This window comes from Euprymna scolopes, chromosome 13 (genome assembly GCF_053919585.1).
Source record: "Euprymna scolopes isolate OS-2025 chromosome 13, ASM5391958v1, whole genome shotgun sequence".
NCBI lineage: Eukaryota > Metazoa > Mollusca > Cephalopoda > Sepiida > Sepiolidae > Euprymna > Euprymna scolopes.
Window position 1 is genome coordinate 120,435,607 of NC_136494.1, and position 16,673 is coordinate 120,452,279.

Sequence of the window (16,673 nt, forward strand, 5' to 3'; positions counted from 1 at the left end):
TGGACATACCCAAAAACGCACACACAAACATTTTCGCTTTTATATTTATAGATAGATGAAATAATATGTCTATGCAACTACCCATTTTTAAAGGAAACAAATCTTCCATGTTAATGTATCAAGACATGAATGCAGATTAATGTGTGTAGTAATTTGAAGAAAAAGAACACGTGCGAAAAACAAATGGTTATTACAAAGTAAATGATTGGGTTTGTTTGGTTTTATGGTACATCAACCGCTTTCAGATTAGTCAATTCCGAATCCAATGATTTTGGTAAAAAATCTTGTGTTTTAGATTCTTTAATATCTTATTAATGCTATAAATATGTTTTGCATATGTTGTGGTGTGTCCACCCTATAATAATAATGAACTCTCTGATTTGTTATAAAGACTGGGGAAATAGGTTTCTCTGTGTTAGCACACAGGTAATGCAGGAGTCTTGCACACATGGCAGTCAGACTGATGCATATCCAGACTCTTCATTTGCTTATATTGTTTCCACTAATCGTCAAGTTATCATTCTTCTGAACTCTGATGGGATCACAACAATATACGATTAATCTGTTGCTTTGTATATGTACATTTTGTAAATAAATAACCTATTTAACTATAGATGGGATGCTGACAGGTACCACAACTACTACTCCAAGTTAGTGTGGATCTCAGAGTAATAGCAACTAAGGATGACTCTATATTCCCCAATGATTTATCACCATGTGGTAATTAAACATTGCATACTCAGGACGGTGCATATATTTACTTATGTGAAACTATTGGTTACCCACCCCTCCAAGTGTTGGGAATTTGGGGGAAAAGAGAAAAAGTGCACAAAAGAAAACAAAAATAGGATTGTTAATCAAGGTATGGCGGTAATTTGGGACAAAAGGACCAGACAATGAGTCAATGTATTGAGAGTTAGTATATGGGCATGTTTAGCTGTGGTTATGAATTTTTGACAATCTTTATAACAGTTGGGAACAATTAATAACACTCTTAGGGGCGCTGTTTTACAATTTGTCACTGTGCAGAGGGAGAACAATCTCATTTATTAAGAGATTCGTTCATTTTTTCATCTCATAATTTAGAACACAATTTAAAAAAATTTTTTTTAATCAAAACATTAAAAATCTGCGACAAATTTTTTTTATGTAACAAAGTTGATAACATTAATAATACAAAATATAGTAAACTAACGAAGATAAAACTAACAAAGATAAAACTAACAAAGATAAAACTAACAAAGATAAAACTAACAAAGATAAAACTAACAAAGATAAAACTAACAAAGATAAAACTAACAAAGATAAAACTAACAAAGATAAAACTAACAAAGACAAAACTAACAAAGACAAAACTAACGAAGACAAAACTAACGAAGACAAAACTAACGAAGACAAAACTAACGAAGACAAAACTAACGAAGACAAAACTAACGAAGACAAAACTAACGAAGACAAAACTAACGAAGACAAAACTAACAAAGACAAAACTAACAAAGACAAAACTAACAAAGACAAAACTAACAAAGACAAAACTAACAAAGACAAAACTAACAAAGACAAAACTAACAAAGACAAAACTAACAAAGACAAAACTAACAAAGACAAAACTAACGAACCAACAATATTTTCATTAGATGAAAACATTTAAATACGAAGTGGTGGCAACTTTTTTTTTTCTTAATTAAAAAGTAAATGTTATGGTAAGGTTATTAAGAAATTAGTCTTAACTTTTAAAAACTTCCAAGAATGAAACTCTTGTATGTATATATATATATATATATATATATATATATATATATATATATATATATATATATATATATATAGTGCCAAACTAAACCCATTCTTTTAAGAGGTAGGAATAACTGGGGGTGCTTACTCTATACCTAATCCCAAATCAACACAGACTTATTTCACTCACACGTTGTTGTCGTCTTGGTCGCTCTTGCGGGGAATTTTGTCTCGGTTCCAAAAGCTGCTGTGTGAAACGATGGAATCCTTCCGCACCTTCATGATGCGTTACTTGCTTCGGAGTTTTTGGTCTGGCACCACCACCACCGCCGCCATCTGATTGCACAACTTCCATGGATTCACTTGGAGTGGTACCGCTTACAGACATTTCCACATCCATAGCTTCAACAGATTTGCTGTTCTGGGAAGATGAGGGTAATGAATTAGATTCAGGAGAAGCTGAGGACTGAGGGGCTAGGGATGTGGGGCATGATTCAGGAATGACTGAAAGAGTGGTTTGCTTGCTGTCATCGGCGGAGCTCAGGTTTATTTCTTCTTGATGACGAGCAGCTATTTCCTCAAGCTTCTGTTTCTTGTTGGCCTCAATGTCAACCTGCTCCACAATACTTGCATACGTGACGTCATCAATTTGCCGATGGAGGAACCTTTTAATGAAAAAAAAAAAAAGAAAGAAAAACAGTATCCATAGTTTTAAAATGTCTTTAAAAATGGAATAATTTTATAGATTTTTGTATGAGCATGCATGTGTGCGATGCAATACTAGACGCGTTTAAATTATTAGGTTTGATTGTCCGAAAATAGGACACCAATTAATTTCTTTTTAAAATCTACAATACATAATAGTACTGCTTACTGCATAATTACTCTGAAGAAAGTGCTATAAAGAAATGTATCCCAAGTGATACATTTCTTTCTCTCTCTTCTGTATGGCTCAACGTGCCAACGTGTTTCAAAATGTCTGCTGCAAAGCAACACACCGCTACAACACAAAGCAATGTGTCCCAAACTAAAAAATAAATCCTTCTCAATTCCTCTGAGCGACCTGCTTTATGGAACCCGGCACAACTCATTTGCATATATGTAGCGCAACTTTGCGAGACCACCATCTTGGATTTTTTTTCGTCCCAATCCACAGGAAAGACAGATACGAAGGCATTCCTATTTTCCCCACAGAAAGGATAAAATTCATCTAAGTCCATAAATTTCTCTCCGAAATTTGTTGGAACCCTCTTGAAAATTCCCCTAAAATTTATTAAAATTCTATTTGTTCAAGGATGAATGAACTTACATAAATGAGTCTTGCCATAGTAAGCCACTAACTTATTGCTTTGCTCTTTACCATAATGTGTAAATTTTATCTTGAATGCGTAGCCTCTCTATTTCCAAAATATGTCTGATGCACCGAGTGTCCTATTTTGGACAAGAGTTAATATTTTACTTTCTAAATAAAATAAATAACTTTTTTTCTTCCAATTTATTTATTCTAACCCATGTTTATTAATTACACAAAGTTTCAACTCAGCAGTAAAAAAAATTAGATACCCTGGAACTTAATGGGTTAATTTTGAGAATCCAACTAACTAAGATAAGAAATAGATTGGATAAGTCAGCAAAGCAAAATAATTGTCCATTTTTTATATGCATTAAGAATAGTCTTAATGAATACGTTACTGAAATGTGACATTATTACAACTTGTTTTGGATGGAGGGATAGCATCAGACAACACAAAATAGAAAGTGCTCTCTTTTTACGGAGTAAGAAAACAAATTTAGCAACTCAAATCGCTTTCGGCCAAGATGATGCTATAAACATCTATGTGTGCATTCAGCTTGTCGCATTCTTCCAAAGTTGTTTGATTCAGTCAGTTTGGCAACAAAAGAATTTTCCCTCTAAATAAAATCCAACTCCAGTTTAAAAACAATTAACAAAGTCTATTTTTCTTTGGGGTTAAAATGGCACTCTTTTTCTTAGGTTGAATAGCAAAGTGCAATTTTTGCCAGAGATGAAGATCCTCTTTCTCTCTGAGGAGCAGATAAACCAAACTGACTGCCTCATGCTTGGAGGATCGACTGTCCTCTCCTTCACATCTGGAATATGACAGGAAACCCTAACCATCCGATATTCATCTCAATCATTTTCATTTGACCACCCAAAGATTGACTACTCAAATATTCACAGCAGATAACAACTAGACAGTGTCCACTCAATGAATCCACATTTAATGAGGCACATATTTCAAACAAAAAATATTTCAATTTCTTCTTAATCTTCCACTCATGTGCTACAATTCTGCTATATGCATAATCTATAAAAGTATGTGCATATGACCAGAGAGAGCAATGGGCTGGGCGGATAAGAAAGACGGGAAGAGTAGAGAGAGAGAGAGGTAAACCAGGAAAGAGTGTGAGATGGAAGTTGTAATAGAAATATGTTACACTTTTGCTCTGGGTAACAAACATCAAGGAGTCCTGCTAGTCTTAAAGAAAGACTAAAGAGATCCAATAGCTTACCTGATTACTGCCTTGCCACTTGTCAGGCCCAATTTTCGGAGAGGGGTTCGTTTCAATGCATATTCACCAATTACCTGAAAACAAATGAACATGATTAACAAACAAAAAAATACTTCACAATAGAGTCTGCACCATTTGGGGACAATTTAACTCTTTATGACCTGGTTGAACTAATTTATTCAGTCATAAATAAATGAATACAACGGTATAAATAAAGCAAGAATTGATTCAAACACGACCTGTATGTACTAGTTCAGTATCTGGGTAGATGCGAAATACCTCCAGATTGCAATTGTCCATTGCTTACATTCAGTAAGTCTCCACCTGTCTCTGAGAACTTCGTTTGTTGTCATTAACACACTTTTTTTCAAGAACTACAGATAATAATAATGTTGAGGGGTAGGGGGTGGCATCTTCGGTTCTGTATTTTTATTTATTTTATTTTTAATTCAACAATGCTTTTGTTTTATTTTGTTTTTGTTGGCTTTAACTACCTCGAGCATTTTAGCTTATATAAGTCCGTTACTCCGTTCTCAGTTTAGGATAATATTTGAAAATCTTCCCTTACATAGTTATGCATAAATATATTTTTTTCTTTTTGGCTTTATCTAACCTCGATAGAGAATGATTTGAGCATTCGAGCTTTATCTTTATACGATACCATAATGGAACTTTAAATTTGTGAGGTTGTGTTTTTTTTTGGGTTTTTTTTGTATTAATTTACTTTGAAAGAACCTGTTTAAAAGCTGGTTAAGAGTAGAGCAATTTGGCTTGGGTACTACGTTTAGACTGGTTAAGAAATAATGCATACTGCTGAGAAAAAGCATTTTTCTATATTTAGTTAATAGTGCAGATATAATTTGGAAAAAAAAAAAAACAACAGAAAAAAGAGCAAAAGAAAGATAAGTGCAGTTGAAATGTTCAGAATTTTAGTCAAACCTGGAAAAAATAAATAAATGAATAGAAAATAATGTCTACAATACAAAAGTTTTTGCGATATCAAGACAGGTGGATTTCAAAATTATAGATAGTAGGTAATTCATGAAATGCAAAAAATTCAGAGGTAGCTTAACTATTAAAGTTCATAATGAAAGATCATTATAATGAAAAAGTCTTAAAATCACAGTATCATTACAATTTAAACTAACTAAAATTAACAAATATTTTTTTTAATTATCTACATCAGAATTTAGATCATAAAGGGTTAAAAAAAATCATAACTATAAATTGCAGATTATTGTTGATTATTACGTTTATAACATGTTTATTTGTGAGAAAATGTTTTGTATTATGTTAGTGTACCAAGGAAGAAAGTCACTTCACTGTTATAGCTCCATTGTAAAAATGGACGCTTTATAGCTGGCGTAACTGAAATCAAACTTTTTGAACATTTCTTCCATAGTTTTATATTCACTGTTGAGTTAACTTCAGTTGCTGATTTTTGCTTTCTAAAAAAAAAAAAAAAAAAAAAAAAAAAAATTAATTCGTTCTTGCAACATTTGGTTAAACAAAATGCCTGTTGACTTCATTTCCTTCCTTCCCTCTGCCTGCCACTTCTCATATTATTTTTATCCATTTTACCCCCATCACATGACCTGTAAACATGTGACTTGGGTTCAGTATAAAAGCTCAGTCAATCTCCATGGCGTCTCTCTCTTTCAGATCTCACCTGAAGGTAGGTTTGTTATAGTTGTTGTTTTAACGTACAGCCGCACAAGGCACGAACACGTGATCGCTTGCTTCTTTGATGACTATCACATTCATAGCAGATGAAAATCAGGTGACCGGACTAATTTTTCATGTAGTGGTGTACAAAGTAGATATTTCAGTTCCAATAGTTATAAAGTGCCGATTTTACAATAAAGTTATAATAGTAAAATGAGTACTTGTACACTTTAATCAAGGAACTAAAAAAATGAAAATATCGAAAAAAAGATTATAGTCTATATATCTGTTTTGAACTGAAGATCTCCGAAAAAAAAATTTCACTTATTTGATTGAGTAGTTTTTTTTGTTTTTTTTACAGCAGCAAAAAAACATTTTTATGAGAGCGCATTGAAGTCAGCCCTCTTTGAATTTTTTCAACACGCCATGGAGAGATAACTCAATTTAAAGTGCAGACACTCCCTCCCCATCTTTAATACTAGCTTTTTTTCCTAAAAATCAAACCTTTTGTTCGGTATCATAAAAAATTGTTTTTTCGTTGTAAAAAAAAAAAAAAAAAAAAACTACATGATGAAATTAGGTGAAATTTTCGAAGAACTTCATTCCATAACAGATATGTACAATATAACCTTTTTTTCGATATTTTCATTATTTAATGTCTTGATTAAACTGTACAAGTACCATAAAATGGAGCTGCCTTGAAAATTTTTTTTTTGGAGAATCATACTCTAAATCTCGTAATTAATAAACTGTAGTTTATATGAATAAAGAATATCATTGTTGCTCTCAGAGTTTGAATCTCTAAATAATGAAATGGACAATTGCCATTTATATAACGTTGGGTATATGTACACATATATGTTCATATATTTGTAGGTACAAGGCTCACTCCTAAACTAATTAACTGATCATTATGAATTTTAGAACGCAGCTGCCAGATATAAAAGGTTCAAATACAGACTATATTTTGCAGAATCATGCAAAAGTAGTTAATTACAATTGTCCGATTTTTGTGAAATTTTGATAATTAAACATCAATCTATATATCTATAAAAGTGAAAGTGTCTGTCTGTCTGTGTACATTTTCTTACACAATAACTATGTCAATTTTCAATCTACAGACTCGAAATTTGACATAAAGGGTAGTGAGATTTGGGAAAATCTTTGTAATTCGTTTTCGGCCAGAAATTTGGCTGTTAAGGGATGAAAGTCCAACGATTTGACTTTTGAGAACTCTACCAAACTCCTTCGACAATTTTGGGTATAAACAATTGAAAGTTTAGATATAGGTTCCTTGGACATGGATCTGACTTAATAACTTGATTTGATCCCAAAACAACAAAGGGGCCATAATAGGGGTCAATGTTAAAAAAGAATTTGACCTCTGTGGTCTCTACCAAATTACTCAGACAAGTTCTGGCCTAAACATTTGAAATTTTACATAAAGGGTATTCGGAGATAGAGCAAGCTTTTTAATTGGTTTGGGTTAAAAATTTCAGCTACCAATATACAAATCTATGTATGTATGTTTGCATGTCTGCCTAAAACTTTTGACAGAGGCAACAGATTTTCACAAAATCAGTATCGTTTTGAAGCTCGACCCTTCAGACAACAAATACCGAAAGTTGGCTAAAAACATTAATTTCTTCACCCTCAACTGGGCACATTTCTATAGGGAGAAGTCGCTTTTTTGCTGATATTTTCGAAAGTCATCCCCTCTTTTCGACTGTCTAGCCTTAATTTAAACCTACGTCACTTCCGGTTTGGCGGTGGTCATAATGTTGTGTAGTTGGGGTCTTTTGAAGATGATGAGAAGATAGAGAAGGAGAGACATTTATACATTTTTGAGTGTTTCTTCTTATTACACATATTGACAGGAGAGGGTGATCAGTTCTTATAACACCAAAGATGGAGAGAGAGTCATTATTATGATGAGTTATTCAAAGTAAATATGAGATGATTACACATTACCTTTGTTGTAGAAAGACAACGTGAAGACGACAGTTACACAAATATGAGATGTTCTTTTATTCCATTTGACCGGTTACAATGATTATGACATCCAGGAATTCAAAGTTGTTTCTACATGATTAAAACTTTCCCCATCGCTTCCAAAGGGACCCTCCTCTGACCACGTCGGCTCTGTCTCCTATCTTCGTCCCCAACTCTGTCTAACGCATCTTCAACTCTAGCTTTTATATTGAGAATTCATTTCTGCCATGACGTCATACGTGTGTCCAAAAACGTGATCGACCTGAACATGCGTGGTTCGGCACGTTTCCAAACCATTTCTGCAGACAAAGAATTTTTTTCCTAACCTATTTTTCAACATATTTAAATTGCATTGTTCTTAAATTTCTAGCTGACCTTATTTTAATTCAGTTTTCATAAAAAGAATTGAACAATCAAAATTCCTTTTCCAACAACATATCTAAACTATTTTATGTGAAACTGAACAATGCAAAATTCCACATTCCATTTCTGAATCTATTTCTGAACCTTGCTTACAAAGTTCGAATCTCGGTCTTTCTAATATTTTTCTTACTTATAAGAAAATGGGAACCTTTTCTTGTAACAGTAACAGCAAAGATGTCACTTTTTTTCACGTTCTTTTCCTCCTTCGCAGTGAGAGTTCAAACCTGCCTTCCTACTACCACTTTTTTTTTTTTTGCTCAACAAACACCTCCAAACACCCAGGCAATGCTGGGCACCCATGCTAGTTACTAAATATTCTCCAAATCTCAGTTTCTTTAGAGCATTTGAAAGGGTTCTTGGAGGCAGCCATCCATTTGAAAATTTAAACATATAATACTTCCATTAGTTTAAGTAATATTTACAATTAAAACAAAATCTCAACAAATTAAAAATCTTATCCTCAAAACTATTTTCCTTAATATTTATCATTGAATATCAACAATCGTGTCTTGAGTATAGATAGGAGGGTTATGTATTTTCAAATATAATTGATTTCATTTCCTTCCAAGATCTCTGAAAGCCAACATTTGTCAATAAACTGCATGTCGTGGTTGTCATCTGCATTAAACAGAGACCAGTAATATAGAAGAGCAGGTTATCAACGTAATCAGGTGAAGAGAGTTTAGATAATCATACTTAGCATTTGACGGCGGTTTATGAATCATGTCCACATCTTTCTTGTGGTTCAAGGTTGGATAATTTTCTCAGAAAAGCTAGTACACTTATAAAAAAGAGACAACTACCATTTTCATTTTTTTTTTGTTACTATCAAGTCACTATTTATCAAGGACAAAAGCCACTTGAGGATAAGGGTTAATGAGACGGAAATGATTGTCAGCTGAAAGATGCGGTTTGGTTTGGTTGTTTTGTTTTATGGCGGGAGAGTAGAAAGTGGATCTTGGGTTTACTTTTGGCAGCTACATAACTCTTCCTTATTTTGTCCTTTAGTCCTCACATTCTAGGAATGATGTTTCTGACAAAGAGGGACGAATTGCTGATTTCTGGATCAGATTCTATTCTATCTAACACTTATGTTGGCAAGTTTTTGACCTTGAAGTGGATTTTTTATAGCTTTTTACAGCAAGTAGCTCCATGCCTTGTTTGGAGCAATTTCCATTAAAAAAAGAACCCTTCTCAGGTTATTTAATGCAAAATCCAATAATTTTCGTGAATTTTCATTTTGTAGAGAAAAACTGTTCTCTTTATTTTTGACTTTGCAGAACATGATCAAGTTTTGCACAAGAAAAGAAAAAGATAATATCAATGTTTTGTGCATTTTAGGTCAGAAAGTCAGTATCTTCATACAGTCTGATCTGGTCGCAGCAGATCAAAGATGCAGGAAAGTATGGAAGCACAAACATCAATCAATAGTATGAACCGAGTATTACTTATTGGGTTATGTACGTAAAATATATTTTTTATTCATCTAAACTATGGATATCCATAATTTCTTAGTTAAGAGTTGCTTTCGGCTATCTTCAGAAAACCATGAGGGATCTAAATCTATCTATCTATCCGGACTTTAAAATGTTTTCTCATTAATATTTAAACTGCAACTGATATCTCACTTCAGATCTTTTTATATCACCTGATTAAAATAACCAATCAGATATCTTGCCTTGTAAATGGGGCTAACTTTTACAGTTATACCTAATAATCTGAAAACTATACATATATCTATGCAACAGTATTGTCCATATATGTCTACATCTTACTGCAAATGAAGCAATATATGTTACAAACAAAAGACGACACTTGACTTACTTCTTCTCTCATGTAAATACACACTGGATGTTTTGGAGGTTGGCAACTACTGTCCACTGATGTACACAAAGCTTCTTGCAAGGAACTAGTAACAAAGATAAGAGGAAAAGATTTCTTTACAATTTAATGATAAATAACATTAATACAAGTGCATGTCAAGGCTTTATATAGCATAGGAGAACAGAGATTTCTTTTTTTTTCTTTTTAATCAAGAGTACAGCAGTTCTATTTGGGAGCCCAATGCATTTCTCAATGTTCCTCACTCTGAATTATTTGATTTTTACAAAGGCATAATTTGATCCGACAGTTTTCTAGAAATTCTTAAGTAATCACCTTAAAATAATAAATAGTTAAGGGGAATGACTCATTCTTTTTGTAATTGTTATCGTTCCTTATTTGATTTTTGATTTTTTTTATTGTTTTTCTATGTTTTTCTTAGTTCTTATTTAATCAAAATATTTACAAAAGAAATTTAAACATCAGGAGTCTTATATAATGCTGGGTTGGTACAGCTTGTGTGGCACATTTTTTTTTTTACACTTTAATTTACAACTTTGCCTCAAGGGTTCGGGTTTGATCCTCATACTTACCTACCAAAACATTTTTTAACCCCCCACCCCCAGAGTTTCCACACACACCTCCAAACACCCGGGCAACGCCGGGTACCCCTTGCTAATCAACAATAACGATAAAACCCTGACCGTAATGACATCAGGAAGAGACCCACTAGCAAATGTAGCCAACGTCAAATCGACCCTGATCACTTCAAGTCAACTTTAATGATTTATCCTTAAGGTAACATATTTGCATTGTATCAACCCTTCAGTTTAAAGGGGACGTGCCTATCGTTTGATTGTGTCTAACACTTGGGGAGCTGGTTGCCGTTCCCAGGACATAACAACACTTTCAAGAAACGTCTATACAACAAAGCAAATAACTCTTCCTGGTAAACAATTGGATCACACTTTAATCCAAGAAAAGTGGGTTCAGTTTAGTATATAGTCCCTTAACATAACAAGCATTCATCAGCACTTAAATAGAATTGAACAAAATAAAAAGAAAAAATAAGTTATCTAACTAGCTGTCCCGACCCAAAATTGCTCAGAATTAAAAAATTTATTAACATTAAATAATGAATTTCTCAAAGAAGAAAAAGCAAATAGCAAGAGCAAAGATTAAAAACGAGATCTTAAAATATTCAGTCTAATCCCTTATCATATGAGCTATATACATTATCATCATATTCAGTTTCATATCAGTTTTATATGCTGGCATGCATTAGACAGTTTTAAGAGATTGAATACCAAAGTAACCTATCACTGGCCAGGTCTTTATTTATCCTTCAGGACCCTTTTTTATCACTTCCTCCCATGTTTTTCTCTGAACTGAACCTGCTACCTCAACTGTTCTACATCTATTAACCAAAGAACTCTCATCCATTCTTTCAATGTGGTCATACCATCAAAGTCTCCTGTTTTGTACACATCTGCTTATACTGTCAACATTTCATTTATATTTGAGATCATCAGAACTACGTCTGTCTTTAAAACTCACATCACACATTCATCATGTAATTCTTATATTATTTCTCTCCATGCAACACATGTCCTCAACCATCACTGGCTAGGTTTCAATTGCATACATCATCATGCTGCATACACATGCCTGAAAGACTCATCCCTTCATTGACAGTGGAAACACTGTGGCAAAGTTTCCTGAACTTATTTCATCCATTCCTAATTCTTGAAATCACGCTAGCACCTGCACCATACTGTGCTCAAATGGTATCATCAAAAAAAAAAAAAAAAAAACTTCTCACTAACCTCAATAGTGTCATCATCCAGATATGCTTTCTCTTCTCATTCATCTCTATTATATTACACCTCTTGCACACAAATTGTTTAGCCATAAAGTAGGTTGTAATAATCTGCTGCTGCTTTTATCATTTTGGTAGTAATATTGGGGTTAGGACAACAGAATATTTTTATTATTTTAACTCTTGTATACCATATATACTTGTGTATAAGTCAATGTGCATTTTAAGACCAAAATTTGTCATTTTAGGTTGGTTGGTTGTTTTTCTTTTACGGCATATCAACCCTTTTCAGGTTATTTAATGCCGAATACAAAGATTGAAGAAAAATTTTTAATAGACTATATTTGTTGTTTTCAAGTCGGTTTCTATTTAACCCATAGTTGGGACCCTAACAGGTACTACCACTCCGGGTCAGAGTGGACCTGGGAGCAATGGCAATTAAAGGGTAGCTCCATACTCCCCAAAGCCCGCAAGCTGGGGCCTCACCATCGGATATAGTTTAAGGTCATATCCAGGACCGTCATTTTAGGTATTACCTGTGTATAAGTTGACTGTAGATTCTAGACAAATTAAATGGCCCATCTCATGGCTTTCTTGCACAGATAATTTCCTTTTTAATGCTTTCTAAAAAATATTCAAATGACGGTACTCCGCCCGTGTAATGTCCACATAAAAAATACAATTGAGAGTATATTACAAAAGTAGATCTTTCTAAATTATTTTCTCAAATGTTTTCTTTGTAATCGATTGAAAATTGTAAGATTTGTTTTTCTTTTAAAACAAAAACCAAATATCATTTGTTCATTGTTAATGTTTTTTGAAAATTTCATAAACAATTAAAAACAACAATTGATAATAAGACAACAACGGCTCCTTCGAGAAGGTGGTTAAGACTTTTATTTCTCTGGATTCTTGGCACGTGTCGTCTAGTCTCCTTGGAGGTTGTTACATAAAATCTGGCATGCTGAAAGTGAATATCGAAGCGGCAGGCAGGAAGAAAGACAAACGATTTGTAGTCTATCTACAAAAGCTTAATTTTCATAAAATTATGTACAAATGTTTTTACAATTCTCATTCCGATTTTTTAAGTTCTTTTCAAAGTCTCAACTCTCTTCACAGACAGCAACCGATGGATGGATGAGGTGGGGAGGGGTCACGTCTCTGCTCTATTCTGATCTGAAACTCTCTTTGACTCAACTCTTCTCTCGCTCTCGCTAATTCTTGCACGACAGTCGTATATATAGTTAGGTAAGTGGATGGAGGTGGAAATTCTCCCCAGCCAATAAGATTTCACCTCAAAATCTCCACGAAATCGAAAGCCCCAGGTCTCTGGGTGGGCACCGTTCCCACACCTGAAATTATCTCACCATTTTCAAGGACAGATGTCAATTCTGACAACCGACCCTGGGTTCATTTAAGGCCAGACAAGGTTCTAAGTGAAATTTCCTGTTGTCAACTTCTTAGCCGTAAAAATATATTTCTCTGATTTTCAAACAACATCCATCCTGACATGAAATAAAATATGTATATTTATCTTCTCTATCTTAAATCCTTGGGTTATCTGGCTTCACCCGGGAATACAAGCTACCTCAGCATAGTTCTAACGCTCCTCAATGGGGGATTATGTTACATAGAATAGTTAACAGTCCGTCTCTATGTTAAGAATGAGTTTTTACATAATATTACTATTTTGAAAACCATTCTTAACATGGAGAGGGGGACTGTTAACTATTATCTGCTCTCCCTCTATCAAAGGATGTTTACATAGCTCTCAAATATAAAGATTTAGTCAGTTATTAGATTGATTTGCTTTACTGTAAAAAAAAATAAATAAATAAAAAGATACAGATACTAATAATCACTCCCCCAAAATGATTCTATCTTTTTTTTTTAGACGACTACATGGCCAAAAGAAAAAAAAGAAAATTATGTTGGAATTTCTAGTAAGAAATCAGTTTCGTATATAAATGTAATGTAAAATGATCATCAGATACAACCAATTCTAACTTTTTAGAGATATTCACAACTTTTTGTACCCCTAATCTTATCAACATGGTGGAACGATAAAATTGTCACCCTAGAAAAGACATGATTCCATTTCCATTTGATAAAAACGGGTTTTCTTTTTTTTGTTGCAGACTATCTACTAGTTGGTCAGTTGTGTACAAATCCCAAGAGCAATAGGAGCTTTCTATCATGTCTGAAAGTAGCACAATGTTCAACAAGTGAGATTGGAGATGCACCGTTGTACAACTTATTCTCTCTACCGATTCAAGTTATGACAACGGGACCATTGCCAGCACCCTCAAAATGTATCGCTGGATTGACAGGAATAACAGGAATGTGCCCAAAGTGATGAAAACACAGTTTCTGGCAAATGAGGGCCACATCATGCCACCTCACATATTTGAAGTCATCTTGAAAGGCAATGCCAAAGTGTACCTGGATGTGCTGAAAATTGGTGATCTGGTGCACTCAGGTGGCCACTGGTAGAACCTGGGTGTGACAGCAGAACTCGACCTTTGGACGTGGTCAGCCGGCACACAAGTCCAAAGAAACCTAGCTTTGGCTTCAGAAGGAGTACTACAGCTTTGTATCTTTCTCTCACTGCCCCCCCCCCCCCCGCCTCCCTCAACCTGAACCTGCTGGACTACTTCATCTGGTCATATGCCGAGAACATTACCAATATGACTTCTCACAATACTAAAGTCAGTCTGATCACCGCCATCCGCTGAGTATTTGCCAAGCCCCTGCCAACACTTGTGGAAAAGGCATGCTGCCAGTTCCAGATCCATATTTAGGCAGTCATTGAGGCTGAAAGTGGCGACATTGAATAAATATTAGCTCTACTACATAATCAAGTTACCTGAATTGATTTTTTTTTCATTAAACGTTTTAAAATAAAACTGGAGTGTTGTTTTCTTTAGGGCGATACTTTTGTTCCACACTGTAATTGCTCAAAATTGAAAATTAAAACAAAATTTTTCACACGATTGTTGACATTTGTTTTATGTGTTTCTACCAGCATTTTGTTTAATTTTCTATTCTGAGTGATTTTCAAAGATCCTCCTGCAGGGCTTATGGCGGCCATTTTTTGGTTCTAATAGGGTTAACACTAAGTTTATTTTAAACTAAAAATGTTTTCAAATAAGATTAAACACAAATAATCTTATCCATATAGGTAGAAAAGTAATTCATGCAAACATTTGGTAACATATTCGTTTTTAATCTTTGTTTGTTCTGTTAATTACAGTAACAAATACTCGAATCTCATTCTTCTGTTTTAGGGATTACGTTTAAATGTAGATATAATTCATTTTTTTTTTTTTTTAATTTGACAAACTTTTAAATGTTTTCCTTTTAAGTATTTTTATCCAAGATTTTGCTAAACTCATGAGATTTTCATCTTGTGTCCAAAGTGAAAAACTTTAATAAAACAATTATTTTAGAAGCTAATGACCAGACAATGTCAAGCCAGCACTGGCAAAATTGGAAAAGTTTGTCCAGGGCATTTAAAATTTCCTGAGAGGCAGCATAGAGATGTTTAACAAGAAGGTTTTTCATGGAAGTGAACTCAAGGGTGTTTACTTTGTTTACCATAATTGACTAATAAAACATAAATTAGACTTAGAAAATCAATGCTAATTCTGGGAATAGGATTTATAACCCGTAGTTCTGTGATCCTTAATCTTATGTTGTAAATGAACAACTAACAAATAAATACATCTGTACTTGTTTCATTTTTTGTTGTTTTTTATCAAGAATCGTTTCAGGAAAGTGAGCTCAAATTTTCCACAATTCCAATACCATAAAGAGTTGTGATTTTTCCAATTCCAATCGTCCCAACACTAATATAGATATATATAAATATATATATATATATATATATATATATTAATTGTAGATGTTAATAAGTAATCTGAAAAAGTCAGTTCTTTTTTTAGTATGGAAGACTAAAATTGCTACGAACATACTCTTTTTAATGTGTTTGAAGACAGTGCAATTTAAGAGTAATTCATGTGATCAAGAATTTGTATATTTATCTAAATATTGATTTACTTGTCCAACGTCCAGTATAACAAAAAAACAAAACAAAAAAACACCATTACAAACATTAATTAATGAGAAACGAATTCTCTCCCTTCATAGTCGCTCTTTATCAGTTAAGAATCATTAAAACCATTTCTTCTCCAAATATTTTCAAAAAACATGGCTGTCTGCTTACAATTTCAAATTGGCTATTTTATTTTATAATTTTTAAACAGGTCATGTTGAGAGGAAACTAATTTTCATTATAGATTCTTTTTAAAATTAAAAAAAAATGTGCAAGTGAATTGACATCTGTTATCATTTATATCAAAAATTATTCGGAAAAAAACAAAACGTGCTGTGTGTTAAATTTTCATTAAAAGAAAATGTAAATTTTTTAAATCAATTCTTTTTAGCTTTAAAAGATTATAAAAGAATTTACTAAAAGAAATTGCTTTAAATTCATCGTTATTTGTTCTATTTTATTTTTTATTTAGAATGTGTTTTAAAAAGTTTCAACTATCGTGGAGTTTATACAAGTTCTGCTAGTAGATAATTAATTATGTTTCTTTTTAGCTATAACTTTGATAAAATTTCAAGGTCAAAAATTAGTCAACAATAAGTTATGTGTTTGATGCATAGATTCTCAGAAAACAGC

The 16,673-nt window shown here is 33.3% G+C and overlaps 1 protein-coding gene across 1 annotated transcript in view; it reads right to left on the bottom strand.

Moving 5' to 3' along the window:
* The window catches only part of LOC145292172 (tether containing UBX domain for GLUT4-like), a 189,785-nt gene that overhangs the window by 156,823 nt on the left and 16,289 nt on the right, over positions 1–16,673 (bottom strand). The window contains exons 4-6 of the mRNA XM_080138434.1: positions 10,171–10,255; positions 4,267–4,340; positions 1,925–2,399 (exon numbers count right to left, since the gene is read on the bottom strand). Of these exons, the coding sequence (XP_079994560.1) occupies positions 1,925–2,399; positions 4,267–4,340; positions 10,171–10,255 (634 nt within the window). The remainder of the gene's footprint in view (positions 1–1,924; positions 2,400–4,266; positions 4,341–10,170; positions 10,256–16,673) is intronic.